A 16,420-nucleotide genomic window follows, 5' to 3' on the forward strand; every position below is an offset into this window, starting at 1 on the left:
TCTCATGAAGCAATGTATGTTCATCGTTTATTATGTGTAAATAAACAGGAAAGTTAAGTATCCCCGATATAAAAGTATTCTCTTATGAATCTGAAAAATTTTTTTACGACTCTTCTTCCTACAGCTATGGAACAAGGAACTGTAGAATGACGCCATTGATTCACGACAGTGAGGCTTCTGATCTCTGCCACCTCCTTCAAATGGTCATTGTTGATCATCTCAGAGTTGCTATGATTGTAGCACATCAAGATCGCCTCTTTCCCCCCTCTGCAAGGCCTTGTAACTTTTTCACCCTATCATGATCGTCTCCTTCCCCTCCGCAAGATCATGCTTCTTCAATGCTATCATGGCGATGACCAAGAGTACCACTATCATGATGAACGAAGAAAACAATATTGATGATAATAAAAGATATTTAGAATATTAGAGGAAAACGAGAACACAGAATAAGAAAATTATTAAGTAAGAATCATCATTCGAGAAAAACCCAAAAGAGATTTTTTTTCAAAAAATTTCACCCAACACATAAAACATTTATAAAACATATTATCTTCATAGCTAATGAAGTTTTTCTATTAAAATCAAATACCTTTTGGATATATATTGGTTGATGATCAAACAAATGTCAATAAAACTTTCTTACAAGTAAAACTATCGCTCTTAAGACTTGCTAAAAATAAAAAGGCAATTCTAATATTATGTAATATCACTTCCCTGAAGGTGTGCTTAGAGGACAATGCAATCCATGACCGCCGAGTCAAGTCTTCCAAGAAAAAAAAGGCATTCCTAGGCCCGAGCTTCATTTGATCCTCGACATCTAAACATGATGCATAGCGAAACTCATGCATATCACAATACACGGCATGAGCCAAAAACTTGAGGTATCAAGGAGCTAAAAAAGAACCATAATTTCAAATACACAACAACGTCAACAAGAATAGAATGGCATGACGACCCAGCATATCCAAGTTCTTGAATGGGACAGTCAAGCATCAAGCTCACAGTGGTGGGAGTCTGTAAATCAAAGACTTGGATCCAAATTCAGATCTAGAATAAACTTCCTGTCAGATGTTGCAACCAGATCCATCCAGATTTTTAGTTAATACATTACCTTGCTTAAAGCCAGCAAATATACATACTACAAAACACTTGGAACACTGATCAGAATGGACTAGTTCGCCATCATGTAGATTTTCTTTTCCACGTTATACAAGCATCTACTCTAGGATTTGCTGAGACTGATTTAAGATTCAATATTTGTTTACAGAATATTCAGTAGGTTGAAAACTTGGCATCTCAAGTATTTGTTCTCAGGTGGATAATAATAATCCGGAGATGCATGATTTCATTTTCAAGTTACATATCCATCTGTGGTGACAGGCGAAGAGTGTGGCAGCTCACGCTAACAGACAAACACTTTTTCATATGCTTTGAGCAACCTTCTCGATCAAGTCCTGTGGCCAGTTTCTGTTCATGTTGTTCGCTACTAAATTTGCAATCTGCATCTCAAATTATACAGATTAACAACCACTGTTGAACAAGCAAAGGCAGAGACAAAGGTGTATGTGAAGTATAAGCATTTAACATAAACAAGTTGTTGACATGACAGATTCAGATTTATGTTCTTCAATATGATGATTCTCCTACCAATGAAAAATATATGCATGACTTGAAGAAGTTCAACATTCCGAAGGGCAATATGTAATTAGCAAAGATGAACAAATAATTGGGAACATGTTAAATTTTCTGAAGCAACAGAAAAATGCTGCATGAATTTATACGGGCCCCATGGTTAAAACTGTCAATCTATAAAGGGGCACACGACACCCTTACAGAAGAAAAGTCTGGGATAACCTTCCACAATACCCAGCTTACAATACTAGAAAACCACAGCTGGCCTTAAATTGATCATACCTATTTTTTGGACAAATTCTTAAAGCTAAAATTTTCCTGATTTAAGAATGATTCTGGAATGACCTAATCAAAAGGACAGCCAGGCACAACTTTAATATATTGAATTTTTGTGCAGGGAGGAGAACAAGTTCCAAAATAAGGTGACCATGTTGATCCCCTCCCTTTACACATTTCACTAATAATTAACAGGGATCCCTGACATAAAAGTCATTGACAACATTGGACTTCAGATAGGATACTAGTAATAAGTTTAAGTCTGTAATTTTGACAAAGGGTATGTACACAGATAGGATATTTACCTTGGACTTCAGCGCACGCAGTGTTCCATCAGTATCTTTAACATTGTCCAGACAATTAAGAGTGATTTTAAGAAGATGTGGCACACATGCTTGGACATGTGGGGACAATTTCTGGAAAACATCATAGTGAACATCAGGTACTCGAGGATTCAGTGGCAGGAATGGGATCTTAATGATCTCCCTCAAAGCATCAATATGCTGGCCAGCTCTAGCTAGCTTACTGATATGTAGAATAGCTTCAAGCTGCCGTAACACTGTTTGCTGTTCGGAAACCGGTTCCTTTTCTTGAAGACTACAAGTGAAAAAATGACATGGTTAAAGGTTATGGTCGATGACGACGACATACTCATTATATAATGACATATAATAGAGTTAAATCAGAGAATGCAAGGGGATAAATTTTCTGAAAATCTTAAATGAGAACAGAAAATCATAAAATATGTATTTACTATGTAAAGATGAAAATTGTTCTTGCAAAACCAAATATTTGTATAGATAGTATAAAAAGTTTTTAAAATTTTCCAAACGTTTTGTGTAGTTTGTTCAGCCTATCATTGCAGTCAACACCACCACTGCCACGGCCACTGTTACTGGCATTGCCTCCACCACTGCCACTAGTGGTTTCAAACACTTGCTAGTGTTCTCGTCAACCGCTTGCTACTAGTAGCTATATCTAACATCTGCTTCAATTCCTAGTCCCAGCACATGGTTTTATTTTCTGCTGATAAACATGATTTTAACTCTAATACATTGACATAACACCAGCCACAACAAGGTAATAATCATATCAAAAGTAAATGAGAAAGGGAATCCCAAACATTTTTCAATTATGACCATGCCAAACCCCACCTATTACATTCAGAAATTTGAGAATTTAAATGAAAGCCCATCTATCCACTGGTTCCTAAAACCAAGTGCTCACTAGCATCTGTAGTTTGAGCTCAAATGACAGAACTAAGCTGCAATAATTGTCAAAAAATGTGTCCCACTGATGTTCATGTATGGGAAAAAAAATGTTCATGTATTGTAACAATTGTCAAGTATTTTCAGAAGCAACAGACAATAAATTTAAGGAAACATGAAATCTTCGGAAAGGAATTGCAGAAAATGTTTATGCTGGTTTTTTTCATGACAAAGGCAAACAAGAATATAGAGATTAAAGTTCACAAAGTGCACATGTATATTTATGAAATTGAAGAAAGTGTTTTAATTAATTGAGAAGCCATAACAACAGCAACACTTGCAGTCCTTTTAAAGATAAGAAAAAAAAAAGTGATATAATATCAATTACATGGAAGAAATATTCTTGTTTTGGCTTTATAAACAGCTGAAATAACCAGAAAGAAAACAAGACATAAGATGAAGCAGAAATTAGCCAAATAAAATCAAAATAATTCTTCATGGTGTTAAATAAGATATGATATGTTGATTCCTGACAGGATAGGTAAATAAATATATGGATAAACAAGCATGGAAAGTTAAAAGTTTAATCTAACACAAACTAAGAGAAATACAGATCCATACAAAATACATATATCTGCATCATAAATGTTAGATAACTGAAATTGAAGGTTTCATTATCGAGGGCAACCTGACTCCAGAAGAATATTTAAAGTTCTCCAAAATGTCATTGCCTGACTGAATTAGACTAGCAGCTCGACTTTCACCATCTAACCTTCCACGTGACATGGCACAGATCACATCTGAGAGACACTTATTGACAGTTTCCAGTGCTACTGAAAATGCTCCAACTCTCTTGTGGATTTCTACAGACTGCAAATTACAACGAGGAGAACATGTTGATGTTATGTAAAAAAAATGACAAAAATCAATTAAAATAGTTTCTACCACAGAAACTTTGATAATATTAACTGACAAATGTCAGCTAATACAAACCACTGCAAATCACATTGCAATACACATGTACAGCTGCATATGCATATGTTACCGTAATATCTTACTCTTTTGATCCATAAATTAACATTCTAGCATGGAACATCTACAAAAGTTACTTTCTGCATACATTTTGCTGCCAACGAAGACAATAGACATTCCTGTTGTTGACATTTTTACTCTTCCATATATGTTGAATGACTAAGCAAGAGGAAATGGCCTGACAAATTGGGGAGGCTTGCAACCCAGAATGATATGAAACTGTTGTTGATCATATTATTTAATAGATTATTGACTGCTGAAACATTCTTAGAAAACTTAAATTGTCCCAATGGTCTAACAAGCTGAATAAATGCTTCAACTGATCTAGAATGTATATAGAAGAGACCCCCTTCGTTACCTATCCTCTGCCTCCAATGAAACAGAAGAAGAAAATCTTTTCTGCAACTACACTAGCACTTTAGAAAGTACAGACATCAGAACTAATCAACAGTTAACTGCCACTATCCTTCGACTTTGTGTTTGACAGATTCAATTGGACCTCCACAAGAAAAGGAACAGTGCCATTAGTAATGTAGCATCTAATGTATCATCAGTGACATGCACTGCTTTCATATCGTACTCCAGCAACCCCCAAAAGTATGTATATGACATACTATCAAATCATGTAACCTTTTCTGGCACCTGCTGCAATTGTGTTTTGCAGCCCGTGGCCACTTTTAATTTTAGCACATCAACCATTTTGTTAGAGTAAACATTATCTGGAAAACCACTAGTAATTACCAAGTGACAAAACTAGCTCTGACACTTTACAATGGTTCATACACCAGGTTCTCCCATCGAATTCATAATACTAGATGCTATCTAACATACGAAAAAATTAAGCCTCTAGTCATCAACATCTGAGCAGATCATTTGTTAAGAAGTAATGTTTTAACCAGCCAACTTCTTGATCTATGTTGTGATTTGGTTATGAAAGAGAGCTACAGCAAGCAAATGAACTAACAATCCAGTAAATGCATAAAAAGCTATGTCAGCAACATTTGATTATACAAGGATGCTAATTAATGAAAATACTCTCTTTATTTCCAAAAAAATTGGCATGATATAGCAGAAAACAGACTGAGATGTCAATATGTGTAAAAAAGGAGATACTTTGTCATAAAGCCCAGCTTCTTGGCATTGACGAGCTGCCTCAAGCAAAAACTGTTGTCGGCTATTCCAATCCATAATATATTTACTAAGTGCACCTTCTTCCCCAGTGCCTCTTGGACCAAGTAAAAGAGAGATACCACCATCCTGTAGCAATACTTCTGTAAGCAGTTGTCTTAACATCATATTTCGCTGTCTTTGCTGATCACTACTGCCTCTTCCAATCCATGACACTTCTCCTCCACCCATTGCCGCAGCTGCTTGTGCATAATATTCCAAAGCTAACTCAAGGTTACCTTGACGCAAGTAGACTGAACCATATTGTCGTATTATGCTAGCAACTTCTGCACAAGCATCCATAACCCCTATCTTACGGTCAGTTCCAATCCCATCTGAAAGAACTCCATTGTCAGCTAAAGCTATTGATATATGTACAGCATCAACATTGTAGCCCTCCTCTCCCACTTCTTTAAACAAGTATAGAACTGCTGGAAGAAACTGAATGCTCAAGAGTAGAACATACGGATAAACCAGGGGGTCTTTCCCATTTTTCGTATAATATGATGGCTCAAACTTGTTCAAGTAACCTTGAAGATCATCCAGGTTATATGGCACCAAACCCTCACTTAGTACTATAGAAGAGGATCCACCAGAGCAGTCACGTATTGCTGACAATTTGAACCATAAGAAGTCTTCAATAGTGCCAAAAAGTGATGGCACATCTCTAAGCAACCTCTCTACCTGGCGTCGACTGCCAGAAATTATAGCATAAAGTAGTAACTTCTTCCTGTCATAACCTGGTCTTCCTGCTCGATCACCCATTCTTAACAATTTTTCACACTCTTCAGATGCAACAGCAGCAGTCTCTGGTGACACCGAACCACCGGAAGCAATCCACTCTGCAAGCTGCCAGTTTCACATTCTTAGTAAATTAAACTAAGAGATATTCAACAATCAACAATAAGCAGTAGCTACCTGGGGTGCAAATTGGTGGGCAGCACGTGATGATTCAGCAACTTTCTTTGCTTCATCATAATAACCAGTTCTTAAACAGTAATAAATCTACATAAAAGAAACAAGACCAAATATAATTAGCTAATACAGTCCAATACAAAATAAAAGGACATTTGCATAAAAATCAAGTTGTTAGGTAAAGTATACCTAGCAAGAGTTAGGAAGAAAATACTTTTCACAAGTGGATGACAAGAAAAATTAGATGTTTAATTGCAATTATAAATTCAGGAATATATATCACTGCTGTTGATTTGTGTTAACTTCAGTAATTCAAAAAAAGAAAAATCAACCATCAATTTGAGGGACCTTTGAGATAATCATTCTGAACACAATGTTGAGGTTGGAAGGATAAAAGCAGCAAAGTGTTCTTCAACAGTGATGTAATCTTATCCAAGAGCAATCTTCCCAATAAATGAGCACAAGTTGGACGTAAAGAATATGGAAACAGACCAATAGCACATGGCAACAGTCTTGTATGCATAAGCATAATCTAGACAGCAACTAAAATTAATGCCTTACAAATATAAAACATAAGGCATAAAAAATACCTTCAAACTGCTTGATGGCTAAGCTATTAAATGCCATAACCTAAACAAAAACATAAAAAAATTCTCTTCACAGTGCTTGATGGCTACAAGTGTTAATGTCAGTAAATGCCCTGAGCTCCTTGTATATTAAATGGCTTCACGGCACCTATTATTATCTCAAAGGCATATGTTTCCCTTATTATTGTGTAGGCATCTCTCTAAATCATCCACCTGGCAGTGCTAACTTCAGATGTTTCATCTATATCTTTAATTAATTTTAACAAAAAAAGCATAAAATAATTCCATTGTAGTTTCTCTTGAATCGTGAAACAATTCCGTGGTTTCTGTTATAAGTCTGATGTAACTTCATTTCACTATATACACACACCCATTTATTCAACTTCAACAACTTGAAGTTCTTATCCATAAAACACCACCATATTTCCATTGAACTCAAAATTATCCTACCAACAAAATTAGCAGTCCCTAGAGTATATAGCAACATTGGTTTTCAGAATTTAGCTACAATCTTGTTATCAATTTTCAGGGTATATGGTTAACCACTGCCACAATTATTGTTAAGAATTAAGATACTTGATCTTGTCTGGTGTTTAGCTCCATACTAGTTCATCAAGCTAGTAAAAGAACCATGATTTTGAATAGTCTAATTTATCACACAAACTGTAATAAGTGCGCATAGACAGGACATTAAAAGTAAAAAAAGCAACTTTTCCTATTCCAAGCAGTACTAAATGGATGAGGTGAATAGTAATTTATAAACATTAAGCTACTAGATGCAGATCCATTGAGCAAATAAACTCAATATTCAAATGTATGCATATATATACTGAAACATATGCACATGTATAAGCACATGAGAACCTTAAATACTCTTACTAATGCCTTCAATTGACACTAATAAAGCTCATGTGCAGCTGAGCATTAGGTGAACTATAAAGTCAAATTCATTCACAGTTGCTAAACTTCAGGTAGAATCATATCCATTTTGAGTTTTGAAAATTAAGTTCAACTCAAGAAAAAAAAAATCAAGACTGCTAGAGCTTGTAATTTTACACCAGAACTCATAACTTCCAGTTACAAATATCCACAAGCATAAACCTTTGTAGTTATATTATATGAATTGCTAGTCCATTAAGATATATAAAAAAAATACTTGCACTATTATTTATACACAATGTTAGTGAGACAAATCTTTTCATCAAACTCATTTCACGGCAAAATGGAATGAACTTAAGTATGATTATTAGCATGTCTTTCTCTTTTTCTTTTTTCTCTTTTGCTATGTTACTTTAAGTTGATTCATTTATATCATTGAAACATGTTACTTCACCTCCACAAAACATTATTATCACATCCTTGGCATTCATGTTTGGCTCTGATATCAAATGAACAAGTGACTCGTTTTCACCAAAACAGAAGTGAAGATGTGAATAGAAATCACTCAGCTCATTAAAGCTAATAACCAAGCTAAAAGTCACCTGTTGCCAAGTTGTGTCAATTGGGGGCTGCCTACGAATATCAGTAGTGTCAAAATCCAGCATACCGTGGTCCCTTAACCGCACCTGTTAATAGACAGATGTTAAAAGGGACCACTTACATGGAGACCATATGAAAAAATAAAGAGAGGTGAATAGAATGAACCCGGAGAAATGCTTGAATCTTTTCCAAATTGCCAACAGCTCCACCAAGAGCAGCCTATCACCGCAAAACAAACGTATTCTAGTCAAATAGATCATGATATTAAAGAAAAAATTGATCACAATATAACTACACTAGTATTAAAAAAAGATACATCAAAGAGATAATAGAATGTATATGCAATCTTCAAGTCTAGATAAGATATTACCCATCAACTACCAAAAGCAGATAAAGACAACAAATAGATAACTTAGACATGGGAAATGTAGTAAATGATGCACAAATGAGCACTAGGAAATTTTAGACATGTTTATTATTGAAGATTTTCCAACTGTGTGTGTATATATATATGTATGCATATATATATGTATATATGTATGCTTATATATATGTATATATATAGTAAATTAGCTTGCTACCACAAAAGAAAAATCTTCACTCAGAAATTAGTTTTACATATTTTTGATTTTGAATAAGAAAATCTTTTGTTGCTAATTTTGAAGTTGCCAAAGCTTCTCCAATACTCTTAAGCCCACACATTCACTCGTTTCAACAACCACTACTGTCACCACCACAACCAGCCTTCATCACTTTACCAAGACCACCACCGTCACCAACTCACCATCACGATTGCAGTTATTGCTACTGCCACTGCTGCTGTTACCATCATCATCATCCCCACCAATTCTGTTTTTGCGGCCACTGCCTCAGCTGCCACATGCTACTACCACCAGCATGCCATAGTCACCAAGACTACTAGCACCACCATCATCATCGCCTCTGCCAACACTGTTATTTCCACTGCCATTGTCACTGTTGTTACCACTGATGATACCACACCACTAATCACTGCCGATACCATCACAACCAGCAGTATTACTCCTTCAACCTGAGCACTAACTCCACCATTGAGACAACATCATGATCGCCAGAACCATCACCACCATGATCATTACCACCACTCTTCAGTACCAGTACTAACACCATTACAACTAATGCTACAGCTCACCACCAACACAACTACTGTCAACTGAGGAAAAGTAAGGTTCGAGGGCAGAACATGGGAGAGGCAAACATCTTTTACATTGCTTTGAGGAGGAACAAGTTCAGAATTTAGATAAACAACAAAGATGAAATCTAAGTAATTGTTTTTTGAAATTCAACAAGGGAAGTATGCAGTCAAAACACAAGATCAGGCATATTAATAACAAATAAAAAACCTCACACCATGACTAGCTCTCAAGAACTACCATGAAAATGACCTATGGCATCAAAAGCAGACAAATGTTATATAACAAGCTTAATCACATAAATGAAGCAAAGAAAGTAAAATGCACATGAAGAATCTTCATCCAAGGTTTGCCGTACCGGCCTGTACCGCCCGGTACAGGCGGTACGTACCGGTCCGACAGGCTAGCGGTACGCGGACCGCCCGTACCGAGCACTGTAGCAGTGCACTGTAGCACTGTAACACTGCTACAGTACTCGGTACACCTGGGTGTACCGAGCGGTATACCGTACCGTACCGGTACCGAGCCCGGGTCGAAATGCTGGTACGGTACGGTACGGCGAACCTTGTCTTCATCCAATTCTATATAATGTTTTAACAATACAACTCTTCCTCCGTTAGTTGACACTTCAAGAAAGTTACCTGGAACAGAAAAAAATTTTACTCATTCAAGTTTAAATCTCTCAAAGTAATTCCCAACAGCCCAGATCCACTTAGACAGTGAAGATGTAATTCATGGTTATGTTTCAAAGAGTAGGAGGCGTTTTATGCAGATACTACCCGGGGATAGAGTCAAAATTAAAGCAAGTCATTATGATTCAACCAGGGGATCTGTTTTGCCTCCAGAAGAAAAACAACAGTACCAATACCATGAACCATGCCATAATGTTCTAATCTGCAGGCAACTTGCCACTTAGAATGACAATAATATGGAAGTCATAAACCATATCATATTATTCTGAATTCTCTAAACCTGAAAGGAACTTACTACTTAAATTAAAGATAGGCTCCTAGCTGACTAGCTGTTGTCAAATTATGCTTGCAAAAGTAGCAATCAGAGTTTAAAAGTTATGAACTTTCACATAACAAAAACAAACAACATATCCAGATTTCAATGCCAAATAGCAAACTCATCAGATAAACAAATCAACATCCAAAATACATAGTACTGTACTTTGATAAATTATTGATGCAATAAATACTTTATTAAGTACTTATTAATAAAAAATAATTGATCAAAAACGAATTATACCTGTGAAGGATGGGTTTTAATCATATCGAGTATATACTTCTCATGGCCCCATTCAAGATGACGTCTTGCTCCAATCACAAGGGACATTTTTCTTGAAAACTTTTGCCGATTATTGGAATATTCACCAACCAATGCCTAAAAATAGTAGTGTTGCCATGAAAATTATTCAAAAATTAGATAATACAAAGAAATCAGAAATGAACACATCCTAGGGACATAACACAATTTCATTTATTTTGTCCTATCTAAAATTCTGTAGAATAAGTACAGGATGGAAATTATTACGAGTAGCACTCTCTACACCAGATAACAGCAAAGGCATACCTGAATCAAATGCCAGATTTTTTGCATGGTAACTGATCTCATACCAGAAAAATCAAGGCCCATACTTTCATAAGCATCCCTGAAAGCTGTAGCAGGCTAACAAGAACATAGTAATTAATTAATTTAGTCAAGTCAAGTCATATGTAAACAGAAAGACCAGTCATTAAGCATGAAAGTTTAGTCAATGTGGCATAAATAGACTATTCTAGAGGTGCTAACTTCCAGAAACAGACACATAAACTTGGCAACCTCTCATTAATAATATTTAACAGTGATAAAACCACTGGGCTTTTGGTGAACAAAAGAGTATCTTACTTTGAAATGCAATCCACGTCCCCTTGCATCATTGAGGTTTCGCAAGATTTCAGCATATACTGAAGCTTTTTTCTCAATTATTGACTTATTAGCCATAGGCATAACTTCCATGTTTGATGAAGTCCTGGAGACATGAGGGCTGGAAGCTTGAGGTGGCATCTGAACAGTAATGGAGAATCCACTGCTCAAAATGCTACTGTTTCCCCTAGGTAATGTGGAAAGTCGATTTAAGCTTTGCAAAAAGTCTCTCTTTTCCTTCTGCCAATCCTCCTACAAAACACTTAACTTTATCAAGACTAAAGAAGCTGAACAAAAGGAGAGAAATGGTCCATCCCCTAAACATGTATGAATATCAAAGTCAAGGCCTTTGTTCAATCAACACAGTTATTATTTTCCCTTGAAGAATGTTCTAAATCGTAGCATGCATATAGCAAAATGTTTACAACTAATAGTAAATAACCTAAGATAAACCCAGTTTGTATTTTACGTACAGAACAAAAAGTCATACTACATAAGCAAAACTCTCTAAAGCTATTTGTCATCATTGCATGATTTTAATAATAGCAAGCAGGAGAGTCTCACAGGAAAAAAATTGCATCTTGCAATAAAAAATTAAGGAGACTGCTAGTAGGACTGCAGATGGCTCACAGATAGAGTAATAGATCAGTGTCAAAATATATCAACTTATAGTATCCTGAATTTTATTAGTATAATGAAATTATATTTGCTAGTTTCAACAGTGCTGGGATATACTGCCCTTATGTTTCAGTTCAATGAGGTGAACATATTAGTCTAGTGGCTGCTCTACATAAACCTGTGTTCAGGGGGTCAAATTGACCTCTCTGATAGAGAAGTTTAAATATATGAAACCTCACCAATCCTAAGGTAGTAACAAGAATGTCCAATAATCACAAATCATCCTAGGGTAAATTTCAATCTAGCATGTAAATTTCAGTAAATTCTATATTCTCACAGCAATGAGTATAGAATAAAACTAGAAGAAAATTAATGGGCTAATATCAGGAAGGAAGAAAAAGTAGAGAAAACATTTTCTTAATGCATAGACATCCTAAATAACCAGACCCTTTCGAAAATGAAATCAACGAATTGTACCATAATAATTTAGTTAGCATTCTTAGAAAGAGACAAGATGACAACAACCAGCTGCATAATGCTTTATTTTTATGCAGGATTGAACCAAAATCTCTTGAGATCAATTAGGGTCCCTTGCCACTCAAATTTTTCCCTTCTAGAACTCTTTGAATAATAAGCATGCAGCTTCAAATTCTTTTACCTACAGTGGTGGGTCAAAATTACCTTGCACAATAACCTCTACAATGAGGTAAGAGAGAGAAGGGAGACCAATAACATCATTATACTATTAAGGAAAGTCCAAAACTTCAGGGGCCTCTGATTCTGCCAATAACCTCATTCATTTTAAGGGATAGTCAACAATTACAGTTTGTTTGACCATAAGCATCACCAATATTGAAGTTTCTTTAACTCAGCTTTTTTTTTTTTTTTTTGGCATCCATAGTTAGGCATCTTTCCTATTTAATCTTAGTCCCATTCATTTATTTTCCAATTAATATGAGAATGTATTTCTCTGACATACTAGCATCTAAACATTCATATATTAAATCAGCAGCTATATGAATAAAATGTTTGTTCATCATATACGAAAACATCTATTCGACCAAAAATCAAGGCAGTGAGCTTTCATAAACATAATGCCTAATATTTCTAAACATGTCATGATGAGTCTGTAGCCATCTGTCAAAAGCATGCTACACCAGGTTAGCTTCCCGGTGTCAATGTGACACTCACATGCTTGGTTCAGAGCATTGGATAAGAGCTTCAGCATGTGATTAATTATCATCTTTACCACAGTTGTGGTCAGTGACATGGATATGGCATGTGTGTACATCATATATATTTGTGTGTGTGTGATACCTCGGCTGTATATGCAATTAGAACAGATAATCCAACTCCCATAGTCCCAATTCGCAAGAATATCATCAGTATAATCTGGAAATTCTATACCAACTTGTCATACATCATGTATCCTGTTTTGCATACTATATACAACAGTACATCTCACACCATTAGGGCAACAATTTAATCTTTTTATACTGTCGCAACCAACAAGACCATTTGACATAAAGAAACATAATTATTGAAGCTCAAAAAGTATTTAAAAAAAAGTGATACTAACCTCCAGAACTCGCATCATGTGATCATTGAAGCTTCGCAAGTTGTCCTTTTGAGCTTCTTGGATGGATGAAACCATTGTCATTTCATGAATCTATTAAAAACAAACACTTGATTAACTCCATAAATTATTTATCAGAAAGAAAATCATGAGAAGAATTAATGAATAAATAAATTCTTAAATAAATGTGAAAACCAGTGCATTCAAGTGAAAAAGAAGCAGAGTAGGAAGTACAGCAATAGCCACAAAGCATTAAGGTGCAGAGAAACAGAGGTGAGAGAGAAGAGAGTACAACAGGAAGAGAAACATTACACAGAAGAAGGCTCACCCAACTGGTAAAAATCTCTATCCATCAATGAAAATCAGATGCAGAACTACCTTTATTCTTTAAAATAGATTTTGCTTATTTTGGTAGATAAAGGCACTCCTGAAAATTGTTTACACAAAGACTGGGTGAAGAGACTCATATTCCAAGGAAGAAGTAGCCCCAATTTTAATAAAGTTGTTTCCGACAAAATCATTTAGCTGCCGGATATGAATATGATGCACATTTTGCAATACATAATATATCCAGGCCAAACTGAAGGTAAAAATGAATTATCATGCCCTTATAGAACAAGATTAGAACTATGATTTTTTATATGAAGAAATTTCTTTTGCATAGTAAGAAATTAAGACCCAAACTGCATCTTCAAGCTACCAAAGTAGCAAAAGCAGAAGAAAACAGAAGCCAGCATTGCTTGCTCCCCATTAGAATCAGCATTCAGAAATCTAAATATGGTTTAATATCGATTCCATCTTTTAAAAGCGACCATAACTCTACAATAAACGTCAAAAGACGTTACAGCATTCTCCATGCTTCATTTGGACATGCATTTTTATTTTCTAATTAACATTAGAAAAGATATGCCCATCTTTTTGTCAGCGATAGTTGCTAATATTTATAATTGCATATCTTAAGTATACTTTAGTTCTTAGTTTGCATAGTTTCATTCAAAAAATATAGTGATATCAATTAATTATCAATTTTTATAACCTTAATATGCATATTAAAAATGAATTCACCAGATTAGTATGCACATTTATTCTTCCATGAAAAAGGTAAGGTTGTCAAGTCGAATGAAATCCATGAAAAGGCATAACATTTTAGCAGATAAAAAGAAAAGTTAATGTCATAGCAGATAAAAAGAAAAGTTACAAGGACCAGATGAAGTTTAAACAAAAGAAGACGATACCTGCTGCAAATACTCCTCCACAGTTGTTGCTTCGGAAGGAAAAACATCCTCAAAAGTTGTCTATAGGAATAAAAAAGAGAAGTAAAAGAATGTAACAAAAGGTTTCATCACATAAAGCTGCCTAAATTATATGTCAAGTTATTTAACATCAGTTATACAAGGAACAGTGCCACACCACATATGAAACTCATGAGAAGCAATCACAACAATGAAAGAATAGATAGAGTTAGTATGTTAAGGTGGAGCTAGCTTAGGTGATGATCCACTTGTAAGTACCCATACTAACTAACACACTGAATTAAAATAATTTTTGGTGGCACAGATATAGTCATCTATTGGTGATAGAAATTCGTCAATCAACGGCACCTGATCAGCATGTTGCTTTTTTGCTTTTTCATCAAGCATAATGCCTCTTGAATACTAACTCTTGGATGCCATAAGTACAATATGCAACACTTGCTTTTCGGCCGAATTGATCATCAGAATGAAGGTTATTGTCATCTAGATGACTTCACAAGGAAAATGTGATTCATGTGGCAATGCAACAACGGGACTTGCATGCAAACATTCATACAGCCCCCAAGGTTATATTTAGTATACGTCTTTAAAACAAAAAGGAAACGAGCAAGATGTACCTCCAATTGATCATTTCCTTGTCAACTGCACAAAAGAAAGAATGGAAATCAAACGACAAGTGCATATGGCAACCTTGGGTACCCACCTTCAATTCAAAGGACTTCAGGTCTCGAGCGAGCCGTTCTGCATTTATCCCTTCCCGAGCGAGCAGCCTGCCCAATACAGAATGTATCGCAGACAATCACACAAAACAAGCACATAAACCTCCAAGAGACAATACTCATGCAGCCTGGACGCGAAAAACATCGAGAAAGGAAACGGAATGGCGATCAGAGACGCGGGACAAGATCATAAGATGACAAGGAGAGAAACCTGGTGGCGGAGATGGATTGGGAGGGGGCCTCAGCGCGGATCGTTTTAGACTTGAGCTTCTTGGAGAGAGACTCCAACTGGTCGAGATTCCTCTACAAGGATTCCAAAGAAAAAGGAAATAAGACATCGGGCGAATTGATTAAAAGAGCAGACGGAGGAATGGGGGAGGACCTGGAGAGAGGGGAAGTGGGCGGAGGGCCCGGCGTGCTCCAGGAGCTTGGTGGAGGAGTGGAGGAGGTCAGTCCACCCGCTCATCTCCTGATCGTTCGCCATCTCCTCCCGCACCTCTCTTCGGGATGCAACTGTAGAACCCTAATTCCGAGTGTTTCGGTTCGAAAGATACAGAGGAAATAAAGAGCGGGCTGCGGGGAAAGAAGAGAGAGGCAAAATGCCAAGGGGTTTAGGGCTTCAATTTAAAGGGATTTTTCCTTTATTCCACACGTCTCCCACGTCTTATATAAAATTTAATTTAACTATTAAATTAAAAATTACATATATATGATTTTTTAATGTATTCTTTAAATTTAATTTTAAACTTAATTTTTACACCTTATGAGTTTTATATATATATATATATATATATATATATATATATATATATATATATATATATATATATATATATATATATATATATATATATATATATATATATATATATATATAT

The 16,420-nt window shown here is 35.7% G+C and overlaps 1 protein-coding gene across 1 annotated transcript; it reads right to left on the reverse strand.

Annotated features, from left to right (window-relative positions):
- Positions 1–1,029: 1,029 nt before the first annotated feature.
- Positions 1,030–16,148, reverse strand: LOC135632052 (nuclear pore complex protein NUP93A-like). Its single transcript, XM_065140360.1, has 15 exons — positions 15,925–16,148; positions 15,754–15,845; positions 15,527–15,593; positions 14,806–14,865; positions 13,574–13,663; positions 11,359–11,628; positions 11,044–11,139; positions 10,720–10,854; positions 8,462–8,515; positions 8,299–8,382; positions 6,234–6,320; positions 5,262–6,164; positions 3,805–3,986; positions 2,214–2,505; positions 1,030–1,499 (listed from the first exon to the last, which is right to left on the reverse strand). The coding sequence occupies exons 1-15, from the start codon at positions 16,024–16,026 to the stop codon at positions 1,422–1,424; spliced, it is 2,592 nt and encodes an 863-aa protein (XP_064996432.1). The 5' UTR covers positions 16,027–16,148; the 3' UTR covers positions 1,030–1,421.
- Positions 16,149–16,420: the final 272 nt, after the last annotated feature.

This window comes from Musa acuminata, chromosome BXJ3-2 (genome assembly GCF_036884655.1).
Source record: "Musa acuminata AAA Group cultivar baxijiao chromosome BXJ3-2, Cavendish_Baxijiao_AAA, whole genome shotgun sequence".
Lineage (NCBI taxonomy): Eukaryota > Viridiplantae > Streptophyta > Magnoliopsida > Zingiberales > Musaceae > Musa > Musa acuminata.

Coding starts and splice junctions, on each gene's coding strand:
- LOC135632052 (XM_065140360.1), bottom strand. CDS start 16,026: ATGGCGAACGATCAGGAGATGAGCGGGTGGACTGACCTCCTCCACTCC. Junction 8,516..10,719: donor TTAAAACCCATCCTTCACAG/GTATAATTCGTT, acceptor TTGCGGTGATAG/GCTGCTCTTGGTGGAGCTGT. Junction 1,500..2,213: donor TGCGTGCGCTGAAGTCCAAG/GTAAATATCCTA, acceptor TTTGAGATGCAG/ATTGCAAATTTAGTAGCGAA.